The 25,896-nt window shown below is 41.7% G+C and overlaps 1 protein-coding gene across 5 annotated transcripts in view; it reads left to right on the top strand.

Annotated features, from left to right (window-relative positions):
* Positions 1–25,896, top strand: part of TTLL5 (tubulin tyrosine ligase like 5) — a 109,969-nt gene that overhangs the window by 31,327 nt on the left and 52,746 nt on the right. For all 5 annotated transcript variants that reach the window (XM_083501150.1, XM_083501149.1, XM_083501148.1 and 2 more), the window contains exons 13-28: positions 4,755–4,836; positions 4,993–5,054; positions 6,377–6,465; positions 7,588–7,629; positions 9,341–9,454; positions 9,885–9,976; positions 10,332–10,394; positions 10,946–10,981; positions 13,668–13,724; positions 17,923–18,074; positions 18,338–18,653; positions 19,323–19,443; positions 20,814–20,960; positions 22,632–22,732; positions 23,705–23,817; positions 24,271–24,384. In XM_083501150.1, the coding sequence (XP_083357276.1) occupies positions 4,755–4,836; positions 4,993–5,054; positions 6,377–6,465; positions 7,588–7,629; positions 9,341–9,454; positions 9,885–9,976; positions 10,332–10,394; positions 10,946–10,981; positions 13,668–13,724; positions 17,923–18,074; positions 18,338–18,653; positions 19,323–19,443; positions 20,814–20,960; positions 22,632–22,732; positions 23,705–23,817; positions 24,271–24,384 (1,701 nt within the window). The remainder of the gene's footprint in view (positions 1–4,754; positions 4,837–4,992; positions 5,055–6,376; positions 6,466–7,587; positions 7,630–9,340; positions 9,455–9,884; positions 9,977–10,331; positions 10,395–10,945; positions 10,982–13,667; positions 13,725–17,922; positions 18,075–18,337; positions 18,654–19,322; positions 19,444–20,813; positions 20,961–22,631; positions 22,733–23,704; positions 23,818–24,270; positions 24,385–25,896) is intronic.

Here is a 25,896-nt window from a genome sequence, read left to right as displayed (position 1 = left end):
TCTCTAGTCCAGCATCCTGTTCTCACAGTGGCCAACCAAATGTCTGTGGGAAGCAAACAAGTAGGACCTGAAAGTAAGAGCAGTCTCCTCTCCAGTGGTTTCCAGAAACTGGTTTAGGAGCATACTGTCTCCGACAGTGAAAGAGGAATATAGCTGTCATGGCTAGTAGCCAATGATAGCCTTATCCTTTATGAATGTGTCTAATCCTCTTCTAAAGCTGTCCAAGTTGGTGACCATCACTTGAGAGTGAACTCCATAGATTAATTATGTGTTATGTGAAGAAGTTATTTCTTTTGTCTGTCCCGTATCTTCCAACATTCAGCGTCATTGGATGACCCAATGTTCTACCACTGGGAAGACAGATACAACAGATTTGTTCATCTTCTCTGCAGTCTCTGCAGAGGGATCTTTAGCATACCCTTGACTTCTGTAATCTAAAGGTCCAACTGTCTCACTAGCCTGTCTCATGCTGCTCAATGTATTTAAATTATTTTCTTTGTTTTATTTATTTTTAGCAATGTTCTCCCCTGATTCTTTTTTATCATCTGTTATTGCATTTTTGCACTTCTGTAGCCAAAGTTTGTGTTCCCTTTAGCTCCTATTTGGACAAGAGTGTCATTTTTATCTCTTAACAGTTTCTTAACTCTACTTGTGAAGCACGCTGGCAACCTACTGGCCTGATAGTACTTTTCCTGGTCTGTGGTATATATTCCAGCTGTGCTTCTAATAATGTGATTTTAAATAACTCACAAATATCGGGGGGTGGCGGGGAATTGGCGTCTCTTGACTTTGTAGTTGGGGCACCAACCAACAATGTACCTAGGAGCAGCCCAAAACTATACGCCTGCTGTTTCAGAGGAAATTCTATTCTATCCAGAGCTGGTATGCAACCCAGTTCTTGCATCTGGGAAACACTCATCTAGAGGATCTCAAGTCTTGTCAGGATTCAGTTGTACTTAACTAGCCCTCATCCAGCCCATGACTGCATCCAGGCACCAGTTTGGGATATGCACTATTCTCCTGATTTAGATGTTACAGAGAAATAAAGGTAGAATCTTTGAAATTTGGGTTTCAGTATTTGTATAAGGACAAGTATTAGTACTGATTTCCCTCACTCCTTATTGCACATGGTACTTCTAGAGGCAACCAGGATTATTTTTTGCTAAGGGGAAGAAGATCTCCCAAAATATTTCTCATAAGGATCTTGGAAGTCAGTTTGCGAGCTCCTCTAAGAAGGAGCTCAGGGGAAAAGACGTTGCCTTCTGAACTCATTGGAGAAAGGCTGTGAATGTGAAATAGCCATTTGTTGTTTGTAGATGCTGGTACAAGTGGAACGTTAGGAAAACATCTGAGGAAATATGATCTTCAGTTTGCTTCCATTTCCCCCTTTAACGTCAGTGGTGCAATATCAGCTGTCAGGGCTGATGTTGCAGGATGAGAAGAGATATCCCAGAGCATTGCCCTCCTTTAATCAATCTGCTTTCTTTAATCCCTTTACAAAGGGAAAGCGACACTGTGAAGCCTGGCTGTGTCAAGCAGCTGTAGAGAAGATGTCTGGGTTTCTTGAACGGTGCTTAACTATCCCGTTTCTTAGAACTCCACGACTGCTCTCTGTACTTTGCATTAGCTGGGATGTTCTCCAGAATGGTAGCAAACATTTTATGATTGCTATCTGAATGTGATGCAACTTTCTATAAAGATTGGGCCTGCTATAGGCCTTATGTTAGGGAATAGTGGTGCGAGTTCAAAAATACAAAGCTGTAACTTATGATCCAAAGAGTTTACTATATGGATATGATGCCAGAAGAACAATGTATACTGAGATAGGACAGTGTCATGTCCTCCAGGTCCTTTTGGACTCCAGTTCCCATAATCCTTGAGTACTGACCATGCTGACTAGGACTGATGGGAGTAGGAGTTCAGCAGCATCTGAAGGACACTGTGTTGGGTATGCCTTTCAAATACAAAGGAACAGTTATGATAATGCCTAATAAAGGTGGTGTGTGTGTGTGTGTGTGTGTGTGTGCGTGTGTAGAAATAGAAAGAGAAACATGAAAACTTCAGAAGCGGAGAAAACCGTGGGGGGGGGGAATAGTGTGATGAAGAAATGAATAATGGAGCATATGGAGAAAAAACTGAGTTTAGGAAAGCCTGACTTCTAGCAAAAAGGGAAATAGTTGTATTACATATTAAAACATGAGTTATCTCTGGGTCTAGAGGACAAGGGTGCAGCTACTGTTTACAACTTTTTGCAGTTACTATGAAGTTGTTTTTTACCAGAGAGTGAGTCTCTTGCTGAGAATTGTAAACAATCCGTTGCATTCTGTGACAAATAAAAGGTGCACTTCCCACTAATAAACTGAATTTGGGAAAAGAACCTGAGTATTTGGAGTTTTGTAACAGCCATGGAAGGAGGACTCAAAACACAGAGCATTTGAAGACCTCTTACTCCAGTGCAGAGAAAAAAAGAATTGGGTAATATAAACATCTGTTTGTAGAGTATAAAGACCTCCTTTGTGTGCTTTTTTCCCATGGGAACATCAATACAAGTATTAATACATGTGCCAGAAAGGCTGTGTTCCTCAAGGTATGAATGACAGCTCAAGTGTGTTGTGTTCAGCTTGTGTATGTGACTGGGCAGAAAGAGAACATAAAGAAACCATAATGGGAGCTGGGGCTTTATTACGAGAAAAGAAAAATATTTCTAGCATTCTGCATCTGTTGAAAGGAAAGCGTAATACTAGGAGGAATACAAAGGGATACAAAGTAGGCTCTGGTATTCACATTCTAGGGCTTTGTTCTATTGAGGGCTGCGTTTCTGGGGGGTAATTTGTTGGGGGCTGCACACTGGTGGTAGGCGAGGCCAGAGCCAAAAGCAGTAGCATTTGCAGTCTTGCAGGATTGTATAGCAGTCTCTCTCTCTCCCTCCCTCCCTCCCTCCCTCCCTCCCTCCCCACTCTTCCAGGGTCCATTTCAGCTTTCCTCTCTTTTCTCCTCTAGTAACATACAGGTCAGAATTGATTGCTTGCAGAAGCTTCTCCCTCTATTCTGTCCATTTTGGCTCTGTCCATTTCTGTCCATCCACCCCCTATCCCCTCATTCTTCAGGCTTCTTTTCACCCCACAGTTCAGTGTAAGAAATTCCTTTAGCCGTGTCTGTCTTGCATATGTGTGTGCATATACATTCATATACCCTTTTCCCACCCCTGCATTGATGTGAGAAGGGCATTCAATGGAAGCCTTCCTGCAGGGAGGGTGAAGAGAAGAGCAAGGCCAAAATTTGATGCCCCAGCTATATTCCCAAAGCCAGCTGAGTGAGGCATGGGGCTTTGGGAAGGGGGCAGAAGGCTCTGGCAGAGTCCTAGATCCCTCCCACATCCTTCCCAAAGCTGAGAAAGTGCTAACTAAGCTTTGGGAAGGAGGTGGGAGAACTCGAGGACTCTGGCAGAGCCCTCACACTTCATTCCCAGAGCCCAGCACCTTGCTTACCTGGCTTTGAGAAGCCAGTGTGAGGGCTGCTGCAGGTGTGTGTGTGTGCATGCATGCATGCACCAAAGATGTGAAGGGTGTTGGACCACCCTGCTCCATCCCCTTGTCTCAAAATGGAAAATTCAAGACTGAGCAGTAGTTTTCCAAGCCAGAGAATCTTAACTTTGACTTATTTAGTAATGGCTTCACAACCACCTCCTTTAGACATGTGGGCACCCTACCCTTCTTTGGAGAGGTTTTCAGCCCCTCTGAAATCCATGTGCCTAGCCTTGTCCTTGCCAACCTTAACAGCCAGGGAGTACACATTAGGCCTCAAACCTCCGAGTAGCTTATCTATGTGTTTTGTTTTGCTTTTCAGTTGCACAAGCTAAAAGGCATTATAACTAGGCATGGGGGAGGAATTAGTTCAGTCTGCTTTCCATCACCCCTTCATTCTAAGCAGAGCCTAGTACCTTGACAGGACCACTGACTGAAGTTGCAGGAGCATCTGTCAGGAAAATTTGTATCTTGGGGTGGATTGTTCCCACTGGTCCACTACCCCCTTCATAGGCGCTCTCTCTCTCTCTCTCTCTCTCTGTGTGTGTGTGTTTAAGGTAAAAACCTTACTAAAGGTAAAGGGACATGGTATGGCCAGTGGCAGGCCTCAAAAATGGGGGGGGGGGAATATTGGTTGTAAGAGCAGCATAGGTAAACTTTATTTTCTTCTCTTGACTCTCTTTCCCCTGTTTCTAACTCATACTTATTGGTGTAGGCTGCAGTGATGTCTGGATCGCTTAATTTTGCAAATGCTTAGAAAAACTAGATTCTGATGTCTGTAAAGATGGGGTTCTGGAAGACATGCCTTGTTTCCACCCCCTTTATTCTGCTGCCATTATTCTGCATTCCCTTTTTGAAGCTTTCTATTTCATTAGGGCTTTTCCTGAACTTTAACTGGACAAAAGCATACAGATGCCTCTATTGTGGGACTGGACTTGTATATTTCTAAAAACAAGGAACCAGGAAGCAGTGACAAAATATAGCACCAGTACATCTTCACTCCAAAGCAAGAGTCAGTATCTTAAAGGTGGAGCGATTATGGCCACAGAATATTCAAAACTGGCCATGGTAATCTGTATCACACTTTTAAAGAAATGAGCAAGCATCACCACATTTCTCATGTAGTGAAATACTCTATATTTATCCACAGTCCCTTGTTTTGATGTTGGTTCAATTCCTTGAAAACACAATTGCGCCGCCACGAAAAACTTTGTGTGTTCTTTGTTTCAGAGCTTTATGGCTTTGATGTCCTCATTGATTCTTCTCTCAAGCCTTGGCTACTGGAAGTGAACCTATCCCCTTCCCTGGCCTGGTAAGGAGTTATTGAGAAAGATGGAATTTGAAATGACTACCATCTGTTGAATATTCTTGATGGCTACAACTGAATAACTATATACTATGTTTTAGAGGAAAGGCTCTAACTGGAGATACCATTAACTGCTTGCCTTTTCTGTTTCTTGTTGGATAGTGATGCTCCTTTGGACCTGAAGATTAAAGCTAGTATGATTTCAGACATGTTCACACTTGTAGGTGAGTTGAGTTTCAGTCCAGTGTTTTGTTGGCTTAGTCTGGTGATAGCGGCTTATAAGTGGGTATGCCATGTTTGTATGGTGGGTGTGTATATATGACATAAGAATGGTATGCTGTAGAATAGTAGAGGTATTCAAACTTGTTTTGTGAAGGGCAGGAATGCTGTAGCTGGAAAGTATATAATCTGAGAGAAGTGTAGGTGTCCTTAGCTGTGTGGTATGAATAGTGGTGAACACTATTGTGTGGGTAAAAAATTCTTCTTTGGGGGGGGGGATGCTGTTGAGTGCCTGACATCTGTATGATGCTTTGATAGCCTGAGGATCATTGGGTAACTCTAGAATAATTATTACCTTTGTTGGCATGGTTCCTATTAAAACAAGTAGGTAACAGAAAAGATATAGAGATGTGAAGGGGTGGTGGAGGAAGAAAAAAAGGGAACTTATTTTTTGTTTTTGTTTCTTCCTTGGGCCTTCACATGTTTGCAAAGCATTGTACTGGGGTAGCTAGCCCTCAGTTTATGGGCCTCACCCAGCCTACAGGCAAATTTTTCTGGCCTCCCAAGAACCCACCAATTTTGACAGTGGGGGAAAAAAGTTGACACAGCGCAGATGCAACTCTCCTTCTTTCCTGTCATCCGATAAATCATTTGATGAGCAGAGAGAGGAGATAAACCCCCACCATCAGCTGATCTGTGTGTTTTGAATTTGGTTGCATTTCGGTGTTTCCAAGTAGTGCATTTAGATCTTGTTTAGAGCATGAATGGAGAACTTTTTTCTGACTGGAAGGCTATATCTTTATCTCCCCCACCCCTGGAGGGCCCAAGTTGACCTGTTAGCCCTGCCCACCTGTTAGTCACCGGACGGCATAGTGACATAATGTGATTCTTTGTTGGGACTTGAAAGCAAATGGGGGTTCCTCATGCAGGGATTTTTACAAAAGACTTTTAGATACCCTTTCTGTCCTACATTTCTCTTTCAAACCATGGTGGCTTGAAGGAGAAGCAGCAGCAGTATGTGTGCTGGTTGGAAGAGCACTTCCTGCCATTCATTAGCTGATGAGTGAGTGGTAAGGTTGCACTTTACTCAAGGCTTTCAATCCCCCCCCCCCGTGTTTCTCCTTCAAATCTTCATAGATTTGCAGGGTGGGGGGGGGCATTTGCGCCTATTCCATCAGCTGATGGGTGTGTCACAGTGCGCCTTCAAATGCCCCCTTTTCGCAGTTCTTTCACTGCAGGAGTTAAGCTGTCATTGGCTATTGATACAGAGTTACTAAACTAGCCCATAAATTAAGTTTTCTGTGGCCTATTTTGCTTCCACTCTCAGGCTTTGTTTGTCAGGATCCAGGTCAGCGGTTCAGCCGAACATCATACTTTACCCCTGAGGGAAGGAGACATCCTTATCAGAAACCTCAAGTAAGGAGAAATTTGAGAAAGTAGCTGAAAGATAAAAACCTTCTCTTCTGCTATTAACAGATTATGAAGACGGGTTTAAGCAAGGATGATTGCCGTTTCATTTATTCATTCTTATCCGACAACTTTGTGATTTCTTTGATTATTTTGTATCTTAGTACTTCATCGCTGTGTATGGCTTCTATACTGCTGGAAGTGAAATTGACCTCTAGATGCTAACCATTCCCCGCACCCAATCCTTTGCTATTTTGATGATGATTATGGTGATTATATAGTGCCATCAGTGTGCATGGTGCTTTGGAGTACAAGAGGACAGGTCTTTGTTCCAATGAACTTATAGTCAACACAGGGAAATGAGAAGAAAAGCGTGAACTGGTTATCAATCTGGCATTGTTTCATTTACATGTGCTTCTGCTTTAGTATTTTCAATCAGAAGAGGAAGTTGGTTTTAAACATTTCACATTCAGCAGTATTGTGTGCTTCATGTATAATCCTAAATGTATTGAGTACATATTTAAGAGGTAAAAATGTAATGATGAAGGTGAAGCAAAATCAGTTGACATTTTACACAGATTAGAAATGTACGCTAGATGGGTGATAGTTGTAATATCCTGCTTGCATAATGTTCTTCCACTCATGCAAATGTGTCTTCCCTTTCCGCTCCTTCTCACTTTAGCTCACACCCTCAAAATCTGCTCCATATACCATATTTTTCGCTCTATAAGACTCACTTTTTCCCTCCTAAAAAGTAAGGGGAAATGTGTGTGCATCTTATGGAGCGAATGCAGGCTGCGCAGCTATCCCAGAAGCCAGAACAGCAAGAGGGATTGCTGCTCTTGCTGCGAAGCGTTCCCTCTTGTTGTTCTGGCTTCTGAGATTCATATTTTTTTTTCTTGTTTTCCTCCTCCAAAAACTAGGTGCGTCTTATGGTCTGGTGCGTCTTATAGAGTGAAAAATATGGTACTTGGAAGATTCTCTGGAGCAAATTGAGGAGGGAGAGGCACAGGAAATCTGATCATGCCTGTTGGTGTGAAATCTATGCATTTATGACTGCTACATGAGCAGAGTTGCTTCCAGGATTCAAAGGGGAACATCAAATCATTATTCTTTGTCTTTCTCTTGTAGCGCCCTGTTTCTGCACAGTCCCGATCAACAAATGCCAAATTGGTAGGTATTGGACTATTATGTTTCTTCATTTACAAACTTCCATTTATCTATTTCAAAATTTAAAGTAATATATTTATTTTGTCTGCAGTGACTTTTAAGACACTATAAAGGAATGGTAAAGAGGTTCAGGGGAGAGAAATGAACAATGCATATGGAATGGCAGGAGCTGAAGGCAGGTGATAACCCTTAGTGTGCCTGCCTGCCTCTCTCCCGCACTTACTTTTCCTAAAATTGCAGCCATTTGTGTCAAGTGAATCCCAACTTTGTTTCAGAATAAAGCACACACATTAATCAAGATTATGCATGCTCTGCAAAATATGCATGTTACTGCAACAAATTCAAAATTTAGATTATTTTGATAGAGTGTATGCATATTTCTGAAATATGGAGAAATACCAATGTAAGAGAGAAGAAAGACAAGAAAGGTTGTACTAAGAGAAGAAGAAACCTTGGAGATTGGAGACTGGGTGCTCATAACTGACCTAGTGATGGCAGAGGCAAGCACACACAACTGTTTGGTGTTATTTTCATACAAAGCATTCTAGAGTCAAAGAGGAGGTAATAGACACATCTTGTTCAAGAGAAGAAATGATATTTTCCCTTGATTATTCCTTAAAAATAGCAGAAGATCCATACTATAAATGGCTGGAAGGATTACAGTTTATTATTATTATTAAGTAATGGGAAAGATTGCTGAACTAGATGAAGTTTTGGGCTGATCCAGCAAACCTTTTCTATGTTCATTCATAAGCCTGAGTTACTTACTGATAATAGGTCTTCTTTTGTCTAGGTTTGTATATGTCTCTTCTGAGGCAAATTCAGCTTTTGGTTTTTAAACTCTGCTTTTCTGTGTGAAGAGGAATATAACCCATATGAAATAATGGGGCATATTGCTAATATTCATATCTTTATGGAGATGGATCAAGCTGAGCCTCTAATCTGTGGCGCAGCTGAACTTGGTTTTAGCTTCAGCTACTTTGATCTCAAGGTTTTAAAAAAATCTTTAGGAACTTATTATCTCAAAGTCTTTAAATACCTTTTGTTTTCAACTTTGACAGTGCAGCTAGGTCAAAAATGTCTTGCCTGGATTTCAGCTTCTGCTCCCCCACCCTTTTGTTTGCATTTTGTACTTGCCCATTACTAACTCAAAGAGCCTTGTGAGGTGAGATAGAGCTGAATGCAGGATATCTTCTGGCTCAGTAAAGATCTTTAGCTGTGGTCATTTTAACACTTGGAACTAGTGTAAATACAGATGAGCTGTGTTTCTTTTCCTTACTGTAGCTTCATCTCCTAAGCAGGTTACTACTACAAGACATGGGTTATCCAGCAATTGAGAGCTGGAAATGTTACCCCCCAGGTACCAGAGCCAGGAATATGTGTCATGCTTTGCCCATAGAGACAGAAGCTGTGAATGCTGGCTCCTGCTATTTTGGGGTGTGGTTCTGTGGTCAAACACTGGGAATGTGAAGTTTGGCTTTGGTGTTGAATGGGGTGTGGACTTGCTATAGTTGGAGGCAGAGAGTGTGAATCCTGGCATTGGTGCCCTTGGATTCTTCTGCCTCTTGAGTGTGACTCCTGGTTCTGATGCCTGGAGAGTGATGTCTCTTGCTGGGCAAATGACTTTGGTATTTGAAACCCCGTTAAAAATAATTGGAATAAGATTAGAAGGAGGGGAAATGCTAAAATCAGGTTTCTCATTGTCCTTCTACAGCGTTCTCGGCCGCTGTCTGCCAGTGATGCTGAGATGAAAAACCTTACACCCTCAGCAAAGGAGAAAACAGTAGGAAGGCATTTTGGCTCTATGCTGGGGCTCTCCATGGAGGAGGTAAGGGTTGTCATGTACTGTATTCACTCACTGGACATGGTACATGTGCAGAAGATGGGAACAATTAGTCACCATGAATGGGTGCATTTGGCTGCCAGGTGCCTCTGCCTTGTGGCAGCAGACTGAGACTGGCATCTTGGCAGCATAGATAGGGAAATTAAGGGACAAAGAATAAAATGGTTTGTCTTTTAAAAGTGGAACTGTTACTATTGACCCCATAACTAAATGATTCATAGGGATTATGTGTATCTCAATGCATTCCATCCCAAGGTTCACCCTTTCCATTATTTGTTTTTATTTATTTGAAATATTTATTGCTCGCCTTTCATGAAAACTGATGCCAGGTCAAGTTAAATCAAGATGACAAAACCAATTCAAACCTAAACAACTAAAAAGTACTAATGCCTTTCATTGCTTGTTCTGATTCCAGATAAAAGTCTTGCGCCGAGTGAAGGAGGAATATGAGCGAAGAGGGGGATTCATTCGTATATTCCCTACGCCATTAACTTGGGACACTTATGGGTGAGCAAAAAGTCTAATTTTGATCCTTTCATCCTGAATGATAGAAGACATTAGGAGGTAGAAGATGCAAATTCTAATTTATTCCCACCTTAGTACACTCTCAAAGACCATTCATTATGCTTTAAATTTCACTTTCAGGGTCTTTTTGTCTATCAAACACTATTCTGTTGCCTTTTGTGCTATCTAATTCTTACCAGCTTCCTTATTAGTCTTACCTTTTCCTCCATTCCTGACAGATGAAGCTATTTCCCCCTCACTTTTCATGATAAGCTTTCACTTTTTTCTCACTGAGTCTTCCATTTTTAAATACTCCTAATCTGAATTTAAACTGACTCCCTTCCTCTTGGTTTTTCAGATCCTATATGGAGCACAAGACGACAATGAACTATATGCTGGCCTCTCGCCTTTTCAGCGACAGGTAGGAAAGTGGTTCAAGGAGTCTGCAGTACAGAAGGAGACCCATAGGAGGAAAGAGAAATGAAAGTGAACATGGAGAACAGATTGCTTGTAGACAAAGTGCTGGGTCCATTGGGCAGTTGCTCGTAGAATGCATTTTGGCTCTTAGCTCACTAGCTGGAACAAACAGTAACAGAAATAGAGTAATCCACAGGCTTATAAAGAAGGCAATTCTCAAGAACATAACAATTGCCTTGGCTGTTCAGATGAAAGCCCTCCTCAATGGGGAGCTAGCTCTTTCTGGAGGTTCATCAGAAGAGCCTGCTGGATCAGACCAATGGACCACCTAGTCCAGCACCCGGTTCTCACAGTGGCCAACCAGATACCAGTTGGGCAACCAAGCTGATTTGGGGAGTGAGGAGAGAAGGTGAAAAGCCTTGTTATGGAAGCCTTTCTGCAGGACTTTTGCTGATGGGATTCATTAGGCAAATCCTGCCTTGGGCTTTTAATGTATGTGCTTTATGTTGATGTAGTGTAATGTAATCACAATATTCTTTTTTCACTGTTCTGCAGAGGGTCAAGAAGATGCCTAATTTCTAAACGAACTCGGTAAGCAGCTTGTATAGGCAAGTTATTAAAGGAAAAAGTTGGGTTTGTATTTTTGACCATGCAGTCACCTTAGACTTTAGATGGGACTCTTTTTGTCAAACAATAGAAGGTTGTTTACAAGGCTAATTGCTGTGTTTGGGGTAGTGGCAAATGTTCCCTATGTGCTGAGACGTCCAGCAGGAGGTCTTTTACAGAGAAATTGGGGTTTTTTTGTGGTGGGGGCTGTAGTTGTGGAGGGAAGTGGTAACCCTCTGCTTCCCATTTTCTGTGATCCTCATACCCTTGCCAAATATTCCTTGCATGGGAAATAGTCTTAAAAATGTTTCTCTGTTAGGGGGTTTCCTCTTTGGTGGTCTGTGTCATTTCTTTAGATTTCAGTATCGTGAGAATGCTTGTTGCTCTGCCATTATGAAATGGTTGTGAAAGCCGAATTAGTTACTTGCTATTATTGTTTTGCCAAGGTCAAATATTAATGTTCTTATGATTGCATAGTTAAACTCTCAACCAGCTGTTTTTAATGGTGTAAACTGGTGGTCCTGAGTATTGTGTTGCTGGATTTTTGAAATTTTCAATTACTACTTTAAACTGTGTGTTGGCCAGAGAACATCCGTGTGTGTGTGTGTGTGTGTGTGTGTGTGTGTGTATGTGTATGTGTGTGTGTGTGTTTTCCAGTATATAAAAAGTCAGAGGAGAATTCAAAACAAAATGTCAAAAGCATAGTAGTAGTAGTAGTAGTAGTAGTAGTAATAATAATAATAATAATAATAATAATAATAATAATAATAATTTATTATTATTTTTTATTTATACCCTGCCCATCTGACTGGGTTTCCCCAGCCACTCTGGGCAGCTTCCAGCAGAATATTAAAATACAATGATTCATCAAATAACACAAGCTTCTTACCTGGCCTATGTGGTCTCTGACCAGGAGTTTTCCCAGTTACTTGGTTGTAGAAAATAGTTGTTTCTTTAACCAATCTCTAAAACATGGACAAGCAGGAAATTGCCCCTGGGCATTCTAGACCCAGAGGGAAGTTTTTTCTGTGGCCCTGAAAACTCTATTGAGTTTTCCAGTTCTGCTTTTTCAGTAAGCAAAATCTGAAACTGAAAGAGAAGGATGTGCATAGCGCTGCAGCTAGCAGGACAAGTTTTGGATTGGCTATCAGAGATTATGATTTTATTCTAAGTTGTGTTTTCCAGAAAATTAAAATAGAAATTTTAAAATAGTGTGGCCAGTCCCTGCAAAAAGCAGAGCTTGGAGTCACTCCCTATCAGTTGATAGGCAGAAACCTCAAGTTAGTGTAATGTACATAGATGTGTCATGAAAATTAATAAATCTTTTAGGAAGAAAGAAATAGTTATAGTTTTGTTGCGTACTACCTGTTGGTGGTCCTTATAAATAATTATTGTAGATGTATTGATATTTACAGATTAAGCAACAACTGTTCTTTGAGGCCATTAATTAACATACCAATAGATCATGGATAGCTCAATTGGTTAGAGCATGGTGCTGATAATGCCAAGGTTGCAGGTTTGATTCCCGTGTGGGACAGCTGCATATTCCTGCATTTCAGGGGGTTGGACACGATAATCTTCAGGGTCCCTTCCAACTCTACATTTCTATGATTCTATTTTCCCTGGACACTGGGCAGAGTGGCTTTCCTATCAGCTAGTTGTGCCCATTGACTCATTACAGTACTTATGCTGCCTTTTCACCAGTTGATCAGATAACAGAAGGTTAGAGAAGTATGATTTTCTTAGTGTAGCTGGCTGTTTGCCTGTGGAGAAAGAACGTGACTTACAGTAAGGTCAGAACACAGAGGCATTAGCACAGTTTTAAGCAATAACTGGCCACTTCCCCAATGTTCAGAATCTTATTCAGTAGCCTACAGGTGGTACTCCATTTTTCCTGGTCCACAGCACATGACAGACATAGAGAGCATTTCTGCTGCAGGCAAACAGTTCATAAATTGCAATTTGATTGTCACAGACCTTGATTTCTGGAGAAAATAATCTAATACCTGTGAGATTTATTTTGGTTTAAGTCTGTTGTTTGTTTCACATTTTCAGTAGGCTGTATGTTTTAAATTGTGGTTGTAATTTTTTAGTGATAATTTTCTTGTTTTATTGTTTTATCTTTTTTGTAGACTGCTTTGAAGTCTCTTCTATAATTAAGCAGTATATAGTTTTAATGAAATAAATAAATCTTGCATTTTACATTGTAGTGTGTAGTTCAGTGAGCAAGCACTTGTTCTGTAGGTTGTCTAGTCTGGCTTTCTTTTGATTAAAAGAGAACAAATAAATATTTAGCAAGGAGAATAATTCAAAACTAAGTAGGACTTAAAAGGAAATTCCCTATAATGTTCTTTGTATTCTGCACCTTAGGAAAGTAAATCATTAATATTAAGGAGTCTTCACACATACAGCGAAGCTGAGAGAGGGATGCATTTCCATTCATTTCAAAATTCATCCCTGGAAAAGCCTCTCCTTCCTTCTGCAGTCGGTTCTTCAGGCACAAGATGCCAGTTTCCAAAATCAGTTTTTTCCAGGCAGAAAATTGCAGAAGCCTTAGGTTTCTTGCACTTTAACTCCTCCTAGTTAACAAGATATATCATCAACAGGCACAAGACAGAGTTCAAAGGTGCAGTCTTTAAAATCACACAGTTCTTGCTTTTTTACTCTTTAGAGGCCTTGACTTGCAACGTGGTCATCTCGCCGCCAGATGTCTCAGGACCGAGTCCAGGTAATAAAACTCTTTCCCCCCTCCTTTGGATTTACATATGGCTTCACATACCCTTTGATCCCAACTAGGCAGTAGTTCAAAGCTTTATAAACTGGGGCTAGCTGCAAGCTCTTGTCCCCTCTACTCAGCCTCAAGTACAGTCTCTGCTTCAGAAAATTCACAGATCTCAGCAAGATCTCAAAAAGATACAAGTATCATAACTTCCTATTTTCTTTTCATAATTCCAGCATTGCAGACAGTAGAGAATATTGCCAAATCCTGGAGAAACCTTATGAAACGTTTTTATCAGTATATTCCAAATTATTCCATGTATGGAGAAGCACTGAGTTCACTAGGCTAGGATTTTTCTTCATATTTCCCCCCAAAGTTTGAACTCAGTGAACTCAGTGCCCTCCTCAAAGGCCACGTTGGGGAATTCTCAACCACCTGTGAACTCTGATTCCCTTCAGCTTCTGAATACAGACATATTTCTGCTGAAGGGTTCCACCCTCACAGTTGCTGAGTTTAGCCAGTATTTCTGCTCTTGGTTCATATAACCTTACAGGCTGTTCCAGTAAGACCTAGGGAGTCTTCAGTTACAGAATTATAATTAAAAAGTAAATTTGTGTGCACTTAAGGATATCAAAGTTTACATTGCTTTAAAGTAAATGGAATTAATTCAAAACAAACTATCAAAAACATAGGAATAATAGTTAATATTTCTTACACACCTAGCCTATAGTGTCTGATCCAGAGGTCTTCTAAGTACTGTACTTTTAAAATTATTTATTATTTATTGAATTTGCATACCATCCTTCATCTGAAGATCACAGGACGGTTCACAACATTAAAATGAGAACACCAAATAAAGAGGAAACAAAATCAAAAGAAAATCCCCTCCCACAAACAAAGGCAATAGAATATTTAATCAGCCAAAGGCCTGATTACAGAGAACTGTTTTAGCCAATCTGCCAGAATATTGTCCACCCCGCCAGATGTTCCTCTTTTATGGAAGCCAGATGGGTCGTTCTGTTAACCGAATGCCCTCCAGCCCACTTTTTCATTTGACCCACCCTGGTTCTGCTTGTTGCCTTCCAGGTTTAGGGGTGGAATAGACATTCCTGTTGAGGTCACCTCAGTTATCTAGGAATTCCTTTTCACTGTGTGAGGTATTCTTGTTCTGTGTTAAAATACACTGTCTTATATCTGTGTATGTGTGACATACGTTTTTGTGTGGAGCATGGTTTATGGACTTTGCTTGTGTTAGGGATTGAGGGGTCTCCTTAGCTCAGTCATTATGATCTGGAGCAGGGGTCCAGATCTAAGGCTCCTGGGCTGGATCAGGTCCATCTGAGTTGTGGATTTGGCCTGCACCACGAAGCCAGAACTCGCTGTGAAACCAAGACTCCTGGCAACGGGAGGAAGAGGCTGAGTGGCGGCGGCTCTGGCAATCAAATGCCGCACCTGGTTTACCTCAGCACAGCGCAGGGCAGTATTGTTCAAAGGGCACTGCCTATAATCTCTAGTTGGAAGAGTCATCCGGTTAACCGAATGTCCTCCAGTCCCCTCTTCAAACAGAAAATCACAGTAGTACCAATTTCTGTGTTTTTTGCCAGGCACCTACTTGATTGTAGAAACTACTATTTTATGTAGCTTCCTTTATTTAACCAATGCCTACTGCTTGAGGTTAGACATATGGTTCTTCAGAACAGCATGGCATGGAAGAGGAAGAAATCACTACATGTTCTAGGCTCCAAATATATCAGAGGCACAGAAAACCACTTTTTAAAAAGCTTCTGACCCTGCCTTTTCACAGCAAAATCTAGTCTCTCACGGAGAGTGACAACAAATTAACTTTGTACATGTTGGTCACAAGTAGCAAGGCTTGCACTGGCTAGTCAGTGATGATATCGTTTTGAGCTTTCCCTTACAGGAAAGGGAAATTAAGCGTCATTTATACTGTGTTAATAAGTCTTTGTTCTTTCCCCTGCTCCTACAATTTTCTACTGTTCCTTAGCTTGCGTTAATATATTGTTTTATATTTTTAATTTTGAGGGCCAGTCGTGAGTGGTTTTCCCTGAAAACCAGCATATAAACTAATTAAATAAATTTTCACAACTTCACAAAGCATAGTTTGCCAGAATATCCGACATTCCTGTTACCATTCATAGGTCACATGCATTTAACCTTAAGTATCTAGCAGGATGAAGAAGCGGGGAGAAGATTTGGGAGGTTTTAATTCACAAAGGAAATGTCACAGGCTAATTCTAATGAAGTTTTAGACTGAAAAGATGAATAATTGACAAAACTTTAAAAATCCAGCTAGTTTCCTTCACACAGGGCTGGCTCACAGAACTACCAAACCTGGGATCTTTAAATTGCATTGTATTGCTTTTCGAGACTCAGAGTGATTACTACAACATTGTATGGCGCTTGAATCCATTGAGGTAGCACAGTGCAGCCTGTTGAGGAAACCTTAAGAGAATAAGATCCCTGCTAGATTAGGCCAAGCAGAAAGTCTAGCATTCTGTTCTCACTGTGGCCAGCTAGATGCTTTCATGAAGCCCACAAGTGCACCAACTCTCTCCCTACTTGTAATTCTCAGGCATCCAGTAGTGGAGAACTTCATTGTAGCCACTATATGAATCTAAGCGGCAGTTCTCAGTTTTCAGAATCCAGTATCCTCGTTATCCTTGCCTGCATTTAAAAAGGGTATTTCAGCATTTCTAGAATTGTTTTGTCTGATGACAATTGAGTCTCAATTCCCACAAGGGGGTGCATGGAATGAATTACTCCTTTGCATTCACCAGTAGCAAAATATACCTGAGCTGTGCTGGCTGGTGACTATCTCTGTTGGAGTGTTCTTGGCATCTGGAATTGCAGGGAATGCCCCTCCTAAAGTTTTATTGCCTTTCCTGGCATACCATTGGACATATTTTCTCAGCCTACAGCTTCTTAGTGGAAAATAGTTTGCTTTTAAGAGGAAAGGAAAATGCTCAGGGATTTTTGGTGGAAATCTTTTTAAACTTCTTCTAAGACAGCCCTTCATTATAGGAAAGCAAATCTTAAAAACAATGAGGCCAAGAACTGATGGCTACTGCCATGGCCTAATGGTGCCCTGATTTGATTAGGATTTCAGTGTTCAACACAGAGGCCGAGTGATGTGGCATATATCTTATAGCTGGTGCGGTACTATAATGGCGGGAATGATAAAGATCTTTCTTCAGATCCTTGTTTTAGATCCTTGTTCAGCTGTGCACTGGTGCTCATAGGTAGTCTTAAACAAGTTTTTTTCTTTTTAAGGATAGCATACTTCACAGAGCTGTGAGGCTACAAGACTGTTCAGGAGTAGAGTAGGATACAAATGAAACAAATAGAGTGGTACCTCGGGTTAAGAACTTAATTCGTTCTGGAGGTCCGTTCTTAATCTGAAACTGTTCTTAACCTGAAGCATCACTTTAGCTAATGGGGCTTCCCGCTGCTGCTGCGCCGCTGCTGCACAATTTCTGTTCTCATCCTGAAGCAAAGTTCTTAACCCGAGGTACTATTTCTGGGTTAGCGGAGTCTGTAACCTGAAGCATCTATAACCTGAAGCATATGTAACCCGAGGTACCACTGTAAGATGTATTTGGGCAAGGGATGTCCTGGGAGTAGTCAGATAGTCCTCCCTGGTATTAGCTTTCATGTGTACAAATCCAAGGAACTTAATGCTGCATAATCATAAAGAGACCAGTATCTTTCCAGTTGGGCCCATGAAGCAGATAGATGTATGAACAAATAAACTGCTTCCTTGTTCAGTCAGTTTCCTCCCCACACCTCCCACCCCGGCCCTCCAGCTACTATCCTGTGTGTATAGTTAATATAGAAGCCTAATGCACATCATGGCTTGTTACACATGGCTCTCTGAGCCCCAGTAAATACACATGCACACATACATCCCCACTGCTTTGAAGAATGGAATAAAAACTTTTGCTCCCGCTAGTGTGACTGTGTGTATTCAAAGAGTATTAGTTACAGGTAGGTAACTCTGATTCTTCTGTACTCCTTGTGACTGGATAATTCTCAGAAGTGTAACAGTGTACTTGTACTAACTCAGTCCTGTTTGTCTGGTGGTGTAGGAACAGTATAGATTCACTACAGAGACCAGCAAATAGGTTTTATCTGGGTATAGCTAGGGAGGAAAGACATTGAGGAATCTCCTTGTTCTTGTCTTTTGCAGTTTGAATCTTGCTGGAGAACTGGGTCTGGACATTATGGATTGTAATGCTCAGCTTCATGCTGCTCTGTATGAGCGGAAGCTCCTGTCACTAGAGGTACGGAAACGAAGGCGGCGTTTTGGCAAACTGAAACCAGGAAATGCAAAACTGTCAGGTACATGCGAGTCCTGCCTATTTCCCCATATTATAACATTGGTGTCTGGGTTTAAATGGTGGTTAGCTTCTCTTGCCATGTGTAGATCTTGACCATATTTGGTCTAAAAGAAAAAAGACTGTGTACACCAGATATTTCCTGTATTGGTGATCAGTTGCTAGCATGTATTCTATGAGTACACATGGTGCATATGAGAGCCTAATTTTTTCTTCCTTACTTTACTTATCCTAAAATGTTGAGAACTGGACATCTGTTTTTAACAGGGACTTCACAGTCAACTGACTTTGTCCTCAAGTCAGAAATGGAGTGTGAAGAAGAGGAGGAGTTAGTGGAGGAAGATGAAGAACTGGAGATACCTCGGGAGGAAACAGCTGGCTCTCTTAGGAACATGCAGGTGAAATTTAAGCCAGAGTTGCCAGAACAGGTGGAGCATCCCAAAAAGGAAAAGTTGTCAAAGGAGTCTGAACAGAAACCTGTCCGTGAAGCTCTGCTTCTTCAAGCCAAAACGGAACCAATGCCAAAAGATACTGAGCTTCCATTTAATTTGCTACAGGTTTTACAGGAGAACAGTAATCTAAGGTAGGAGTTTTCATGAGATTTATTTGACTATCATTGTGGCACATATGAGGACAAGCATGTAAACCAGAGTCCTTGTCCGCTTGTGAAAAGGCATGTTTTTGTACTACACCCCTGGTTTTTATTTTGTAGAGGAATTGCTTCATAAAATGTATGCTTTGGCCTCCTAATTTTCCCTAGGCCGATGGATGGATGCTACCATTGATGCCCAGCATTCATTTAGTGCCCCAAGTGTACCAGATGCTATACAGAATACTAAAATAGTTTGTATACTTTTCCGTTTGGCTTATTCTATTTGCCTGCTGGTGGGCAAAAGTGAAGACAGTGTTGATAAGAAGCAGTGAGAATGAGGTAGGGTGTTCTAATGGTTCAATAGAGAACTTCCATTGCCAGTGTTTAGGTAGGGGTAGAGAAATCCATACTGGTGACACAGTACATGATTCGCTTGTTAGTTCTACTTTTTCCTTTGCTCTCTATTCTTAGCTAACCCACTGAGCTAGAGTTTTAACTTCATTTTCTAAAATGGACTGCCAGCAGCAAATTCTGTTGCCATAGATGCTGGCCAAGATTGTAAAATGGTCCTTTGCCCTGTGTGCTGAGGGGTTCTTTGTCGAAAAACAAAGCTGTTTATCTGTACTTCTGACTGCTGTCTGTGCCTCTCTGTTTCTACAGCAAAGTTCAGGCTCGCAGGGCTTTCTCTGCCTATCTGCAACGTGTGCAGCTGCGCCTGATGAAAGAGGCTGGAGATCAGGTCCATAATCCTGCCTGGGCTGCCAAAGAGGATGAGCAGATGGTAAGAAATTGTTTGCTTGCCCTGCTCCTTTCAGGGAGAAGCCCAGCTCACCTTACTCCACGTTCCTGAATTACAGTTAGTGTGAAGCTTATTCCCATCATCTTACTCCACGTTCCTGAATTACAGTTAGTGTGAAGCTCATTCCCAACAGCTTGAGCTAAACAGCTAGATGCTGTAACACATCCTGCCTCTGTTACTGAAATGACTTGAACTCCTCTCTGAACCAATGTAGACTGTTGGTGTGCAGAGCAGGTAGAAGAGGTGTACTTTGGACTCCAGGGTAGAAGAAGCATTTTTGAATATTGCTGAAGTGATGGCCACCTGTGATTGCCTTATTTTATTTTATTTTATTTTATTTTATTTTATTTTATTTTTTTATGCTATGCATAGCCTCCCTGAAGCCCACTTCTTGGTTTAAGCTCTCTGTATGTCAATCGGTTTCCAGGTATGACTTTGAGTTGTCTGTCGGTTTCCCCAGACAGTAGCTAAATCATTATACTCTATCTGAGGCAGTTGCCTTACAGTGCTTATTGACTTCAGTCCACATTTCTAGTCCTTGCCCTCAGCTGGCAGCCCACATGGAGACACTGTGAAAATCCCCTATGGGTAGAGAGCCAATCTAGCTCATAGATTAAAACCCTTATGTCAGGAATTGGGAATAATCAGTGTGCCTCAGTGGAAAATGTTACCCTTGCTCTTTCCAAGTGGAAAATTGAAACTGGTTCTCTGAGAGCTGCTTTGTCTGCTATGCTGTGAAAAATAATGTTTAAAATAACAGATCAAACCAGCCTAATATAATGCTAGTGAGAGGCGAGCTGTGAAATTCAACGCTTTGGCTATGAAGCAGTTTACTTGCATGCTAGCAGGGCACCTAACCAAAAGTAAATCCAGAGTGGAGACAGAATATGTTTGAAACTAAACACTCACAGCAGGCGTCTTGCTCTAGCACTCACTTTAAAGTGAGGGTAGTTCTCCCTGCCATTGGCTGATGGCGTAGTAGGAGGGATTGGTGTGGTTTTTTGAGACAAAGTTGGTGCAAGGCACAGAGCATAGAGAGTGACCAGAGGTGGTGCCAGAGATGCATGAAGGTGACAATAATCTAAGTGGTCAGAGTTTTATTTGAAAGCCTGCTATCCTTAGAGAGATGCACTTTTGTCTGCAGTTATTTTCAGCAATCATAGATTATGTTAGAATCCCAAGGCTTTTGCTTTGCACCTTTTTGTCAATGAGTTTACTTTTATTTATCGACTTTTTGCAACCCAATTTCTCTTATCCTCAACTCAAACACACTTTGAAAATCGTTTCTAGTAGAGTGATGTATATGAAGATAAACAAATGGGCTCACTCTTTGATTTTTTTCTTGGTGGCAGGAACTGGTTGTTCGCTTTTTAAAGCGAGCAGCCAATAATCTTCAACAGTCTTTGAGAATGCTGCTCCCGAGTCGGCGCCTGGCCCTGTTTGACCGTAGGCGCATCTTGGCTCACCAGCTAGGTGAATTCATCATCTGCTATAATAGGGTGAGTATGGCATGTGCCAGCTCAGTTCTAACACAGCAGAGGATTTATGCAGATGATCTAGAGCAACACTCCTTGTTTTGTTTTATTGCTTCTAGGGTTGGCCCAAATGTTTCAGAGAAGGAGGGAAAGCAGAAGCATGAGTCATTCATATTCCTGCTTTCTGTCCTACTGTAATGATTGAGTAGAATCTTTTTGCATGTTACCTACGGGTGATCCATGAACTTCTGGAGCTCACAGATGGTATTGTGAAATTCTCAAATTCTGTTTCTGATATTACAGGATAAGCAGAAGCTTTTGTTTTTGAGCTTTCGCTTTCCCTGTTTCTTCATAATGAAGTGCAGGAACCTACATTTATATCTTGCCCACGGTCAAATGGCAAAATGCATTCTCAGCCCTGTCGGTTGTGAATTGTGTAGGTGCATTTTACAGTGAAACATCCCCTCTCTCCTCCTGCTCCTCAGGTAAATCCAACATGTGCATTATGTGTGTTTTGCCATTTATACTTGATACTTTTTGTACCAAAGAATGAATTAGCTTTTACTGTATTGAATAGTTAATACCCAGCACCTGGGTAGTGTAGAATAATTTGCATTTTTATATTTTCAAAGTATTAGAATTATTTCCACAATCAGGATTTTGGGGGGGTACATTTGTATTATAAAGATACACAGTAGGTGGTAAATCAGCTTATAACCATACATGATTTATTGCAGCAAGAACAGATAGTTAGGATTTTAAGAAACAAATGTTTAAGCTACTAAACGTCTTGAGGCACAGATGTGTTTATTTCACAATTTGGACTCAAGACAAATTTATTTCACTCAACTGAGATAACTGTATATACATTTTGAATAAAAGCTCCTTGTCTTGAGCAAGATAAGCAAAACTCATCTTGTTACTGAAGTCTGTTACCATGAAGTTACATTCCAGTACTAAGAATATTGTCTTCAGTCCTGTGCCTCAGGCACAGCCATGCTGCTACAAGTGCATTTGAGAAGCTATCACTGGCTATCTGAACTAACAGATCATGTTTTGGAGTTTTTGAAGTGCAGGAGAAGATATCATGGAATACTCACTGAGGTCTTGTTTAAAAGATAACCTTTCTAGCACAGAAGCACAGAAGCACATTGGACATTTTTACAGAGGAGCATTTGGAAATGTCACTGTACTGCTTGTAGTGACACTGCTGATTTCTCTGGTCAGAGGTCAGCCTAAAGATCAGTATAGTCCCCGTGTGGCTTAGGAGTGTCACGTTCACCAAGTGGAGGTCTTGTGTATCCTCCCATCTTGGAGCGTGGACTTGCAGAAAAACCTCTGATTATAATCTCAGGGTCCAGGTAGGCTCCTGACAGAGGAGGTGTTCATAAACTATTGGGATCCTAAGCCATATAAGGCTTTATAAGTGAAAACCAGCAGGTTAGACTGGACTCAGCAATATACTGGCAGCCATTTCAGCTAGATCTGATCAGTGTATATGATTGGACACTGTTCCATGCCAGCAGTCTGGTCACTGAATTCTGCACTAGTTTGCAAACCGTCTTAAAGGAAGCCTCACCTGTAATGCATTGCAGTAATCCAGCCTTGAAGTTACGTAGAACATAGACCCTAACAGGAAGCCTTTATGTGCAGAAAGGCTGGTTTGAGAGGTTACTTAATTTTACTTATTTGCAGGAAACAGATCAAATGGCTCAGAGAAAGTTAATGAAGAATCGGGAGGATGAAGAGGAAGGGGTAGATGCTGAAGGCTTTCACAAATTTGTTACCAAGGCAAGGTATGAATTTACTTGAAAGCAGGAATAATTGTGTCAGGCTCTCGTATCTTGAACTGCAGCAGAGGAGGAGTTGTTGGCACTATGCTCAGTGGTTTGGGAGGCACTGGGGGCTGGCAAAATGCTTCTTTTACCCCTCCCTAGGTGGGAAAAACCTGGATTTTGAGGCTTTCTTTAGCTGCATAGGCCTCTTCTATGAGCACAATTTTTAAATGCCACATGGCAGCTGATATGTGGGAGATAAATTCTGCAATGGTAACAGGCATTTGCAGCCAAGGAAAGCCTGTGAAATGCAGGCTTCTTTCTTGTGCTCCTCAAAGTGGTGATGGCGGAGAATGAAGGGGAGATGAAGGGGAGAAAGAAGCTTTCTGTGGCTGCTTGTGCCTGTTCCCTGGGCAGAATTTGAATCGAGCTCATAATCCAATGAATGGGAGTTAAATCCTGCTGCGTTGGCTGCTGCCGCCTGTTTCTAGCTCAGAACAGGCACCTGTAAGCCAATGCAGAATCGAATTCTACCCTCCCACCAATCAAGCTGTTTGATAAGTGGGTGTGGTTTGGGGGAAATGGCCTTGGCCAAGATTGGCCTGTGGCCTGGATATTCCCTACCCTTTATGTAGGGCTTCTGTTCATGTGAAGGGATTTATGTGAGCACAATTCTACACGCATGGAAACTCCCCTCTCGTGTGCTGCCGAATGCAGAAAGGTTGGGAGCGGCAGGCATAAGCCTGTGCTCCTCCATCTGTTCATTAGTGAAGCAGGTGAGGTATTTGACCTATCGTTGTCTTCAGTTAGTTTTTCCTTCTGTGTCTCTCTCTTTCATAGAATCAGAGTAGAGTTGAAAGGGACCCCAAGGGTCATCTGGTCTACCCCCCTGCAATGCTGATGCTTCAAGAGTCTCTCTGTATCTATTTCAGTTCTGTCACCACATTGTAAAAGCTTGCCACTTGCTCCTTTTCTACTCTTTTCACATCTTAGCGAAAGTGATCTTGAGGAGGTGTTGACTTTTTACACACACAAGAATAAGTCAGCAAGTGTCTTCCTGGGAACAAATCCTGGAGTTACACAGAATAGTACCAGCCAGTTGGAAGGTAAGGCCAAAGAAAGTGAGCATACTTTTTGCTGCTTATCATTGTTACTTCCCACAAAGAGATGGAGAAACATAGGCGCAGTAATTTTTTTTACCCTCCCCCCCATTTTCTCATTTTACATACACTTAACAAAGAAGAACAAATGTATACAAAAACGATCTACATTTCTTTCAGCTTCACTCCCCTCCTTTCTGCAGTTACATATTTTATAAATTTTCTCCACTGCATAAGTGCAGTACTTAACTTAGTCTCCCTAGCTGATGTGTGGAAATACCAAATTGATAATAATTTTCAGTGCTGGAATGGATTTGTGCTTGTAACATACTGTCAAGTTATTTACCATATTAAAAAACAGTGGTGGGTAACACATTGGAAAGCCTTGTTGCATACTGTTCTCCAGCAGAATTATAACTGGGAATCTACCCCCGCCCCCAATTCCAAACTTAATTTCAGATCAGCCAGAAACAGTGGAAGAAGCTGCAAAACAGCAACCTGAAATCCCAGTGGAAAAGGAAAATGTGGCAGAGAAACTGAGAAGTGACCAGCTCAAAGCAACCAGACTATCCAGTGAGTGAGAACAATGGAGAGGACTAAACTAGCAATACATAACATTAGGAACAGGTGCTGGATGTTAGAGTCTGTCAGAATTTTATGGCTTCTTTTTGAATTCAGGCACATTTATAATTGGTGGCTACAGCAATAAATGGGGGGTGCGGGTGGCGCTGTGGGTAAAACCTCAGCGCCTAGGGCTTGCCGATCGCATGGTCGACGGTTCGAATCCCCACGGCGGGGTGAGCTCCCATCTTTCGGTCCCAGCTCCTGCCCACCTAGCAGTTCGAAAGCACCCCCAAGTGCAAGTAGATAAATAGGTACCACTTTCTAGCGGGAAGGTAAACAGCGTTTCCGTGTGCTGCGCTGGTGCTGGCTCGCCAGAGCAGCTTCGTCACGCTGGCCACGTGACCCAGAAGTGTCTCCGGACAGCGCTGGCCCCCGGCCTCTTAAGCGAGATGGGCGCGCAACCCTAGAGTCGGACACGACTGGCCCGTACGGGCAGGGGTACCTTTACCTTACAGCGATAAATGGTCTTTCTTAACAAATCTTCCACTGACATTAATATTTATAATGGAATAATCAGCCAGCTGACATGCCAAAAATTGTCATTTCCTCCCAAATTCTAAACCTGTAATCTAGAGTTAATCATGGTCAGAATTCTTTGCTATATTTCCATTGCGGTGTCAGTAACAATGGATCAATCAAGTGGAAGGTACTCAAGTCCACTGTTGGAGAACTTGTGGCCCTTTAGATGTTGCTGGACTCCTTATCAGCCCTGGTCCAGCATCTTGTTCTCACATTGTTCAGCCAGATGCCTACGGGAAGCTTGCAGGCAGGACCTGAATGCTGCAGCACTCTCCCTACTTGTATTCAGAGGCAGTTGAGTTAGAGCATAGTCATCATTTTATAAGACTCATTTGAAAAATTCAGTTGTAGAAAAAGCATGTTATGGAAAATGGTTGTGTAGTCTGCCTTGTATAATATCTCATGTCCTTTGTTTACATAAGATGGAATTCAGTATAACGCTAAGTGGGGCATGTGGGGGGCAATGAGGTTTACTTGCGCAACAAGACTTTTCTACCCTCTTCTCCCCCCGATGGCCCACTAAACCTGTTATGGGTTTTCCCTCAACCTTCCAGATTTGTGGGACTTGTGGGAGAAGATGGGGAGTCCCATAGCACAAGCAGATCTCATTCCGCACAGTCAGTAACTCAGTTGAATTTCAGCCATTGTCCTTCTGCACAATTTTGTAAAAGGCTACTCTAGCGTAATTGTGAATATAGTGGTACCTTCGTTCTCAAACACCTTGGTACTCAAAAGCCTTGGTTCCCAAATGCTGAACACCCGGAAGTAAGTATTCCAGTTTTTGAATGCTTTTCAGAAGCTGAATGTCCAATGCGGCTGTTGGCTATTGTTTCTGGGGCGCCTGCACCAATCAGAAGATGTGCCTTGGTTTTTGAACATTTTGGAAGTCAAGCGGACCTCCGGAATGGATTAAGTTTGGCACTTTTGTTTTTGCTTTTTATT

The sequence above is a fragment of the Podarcis liolepis genome (genome assembly GCF_965112155.1).
Source record: "Podarcis liolepis genome assembly, chromosome: 1".
In the NCBI taxonomy this organism is placed as follows: domain Eukaryota; kingdom Metazoa; phylum Chordata; class Lepidosauria; order Squamata; family Lacertidae; genus Podarcis; species Podarcis liolepis.
This window is presented reverse-complemented; position numbering and strand designations above follow the sequence as displayed.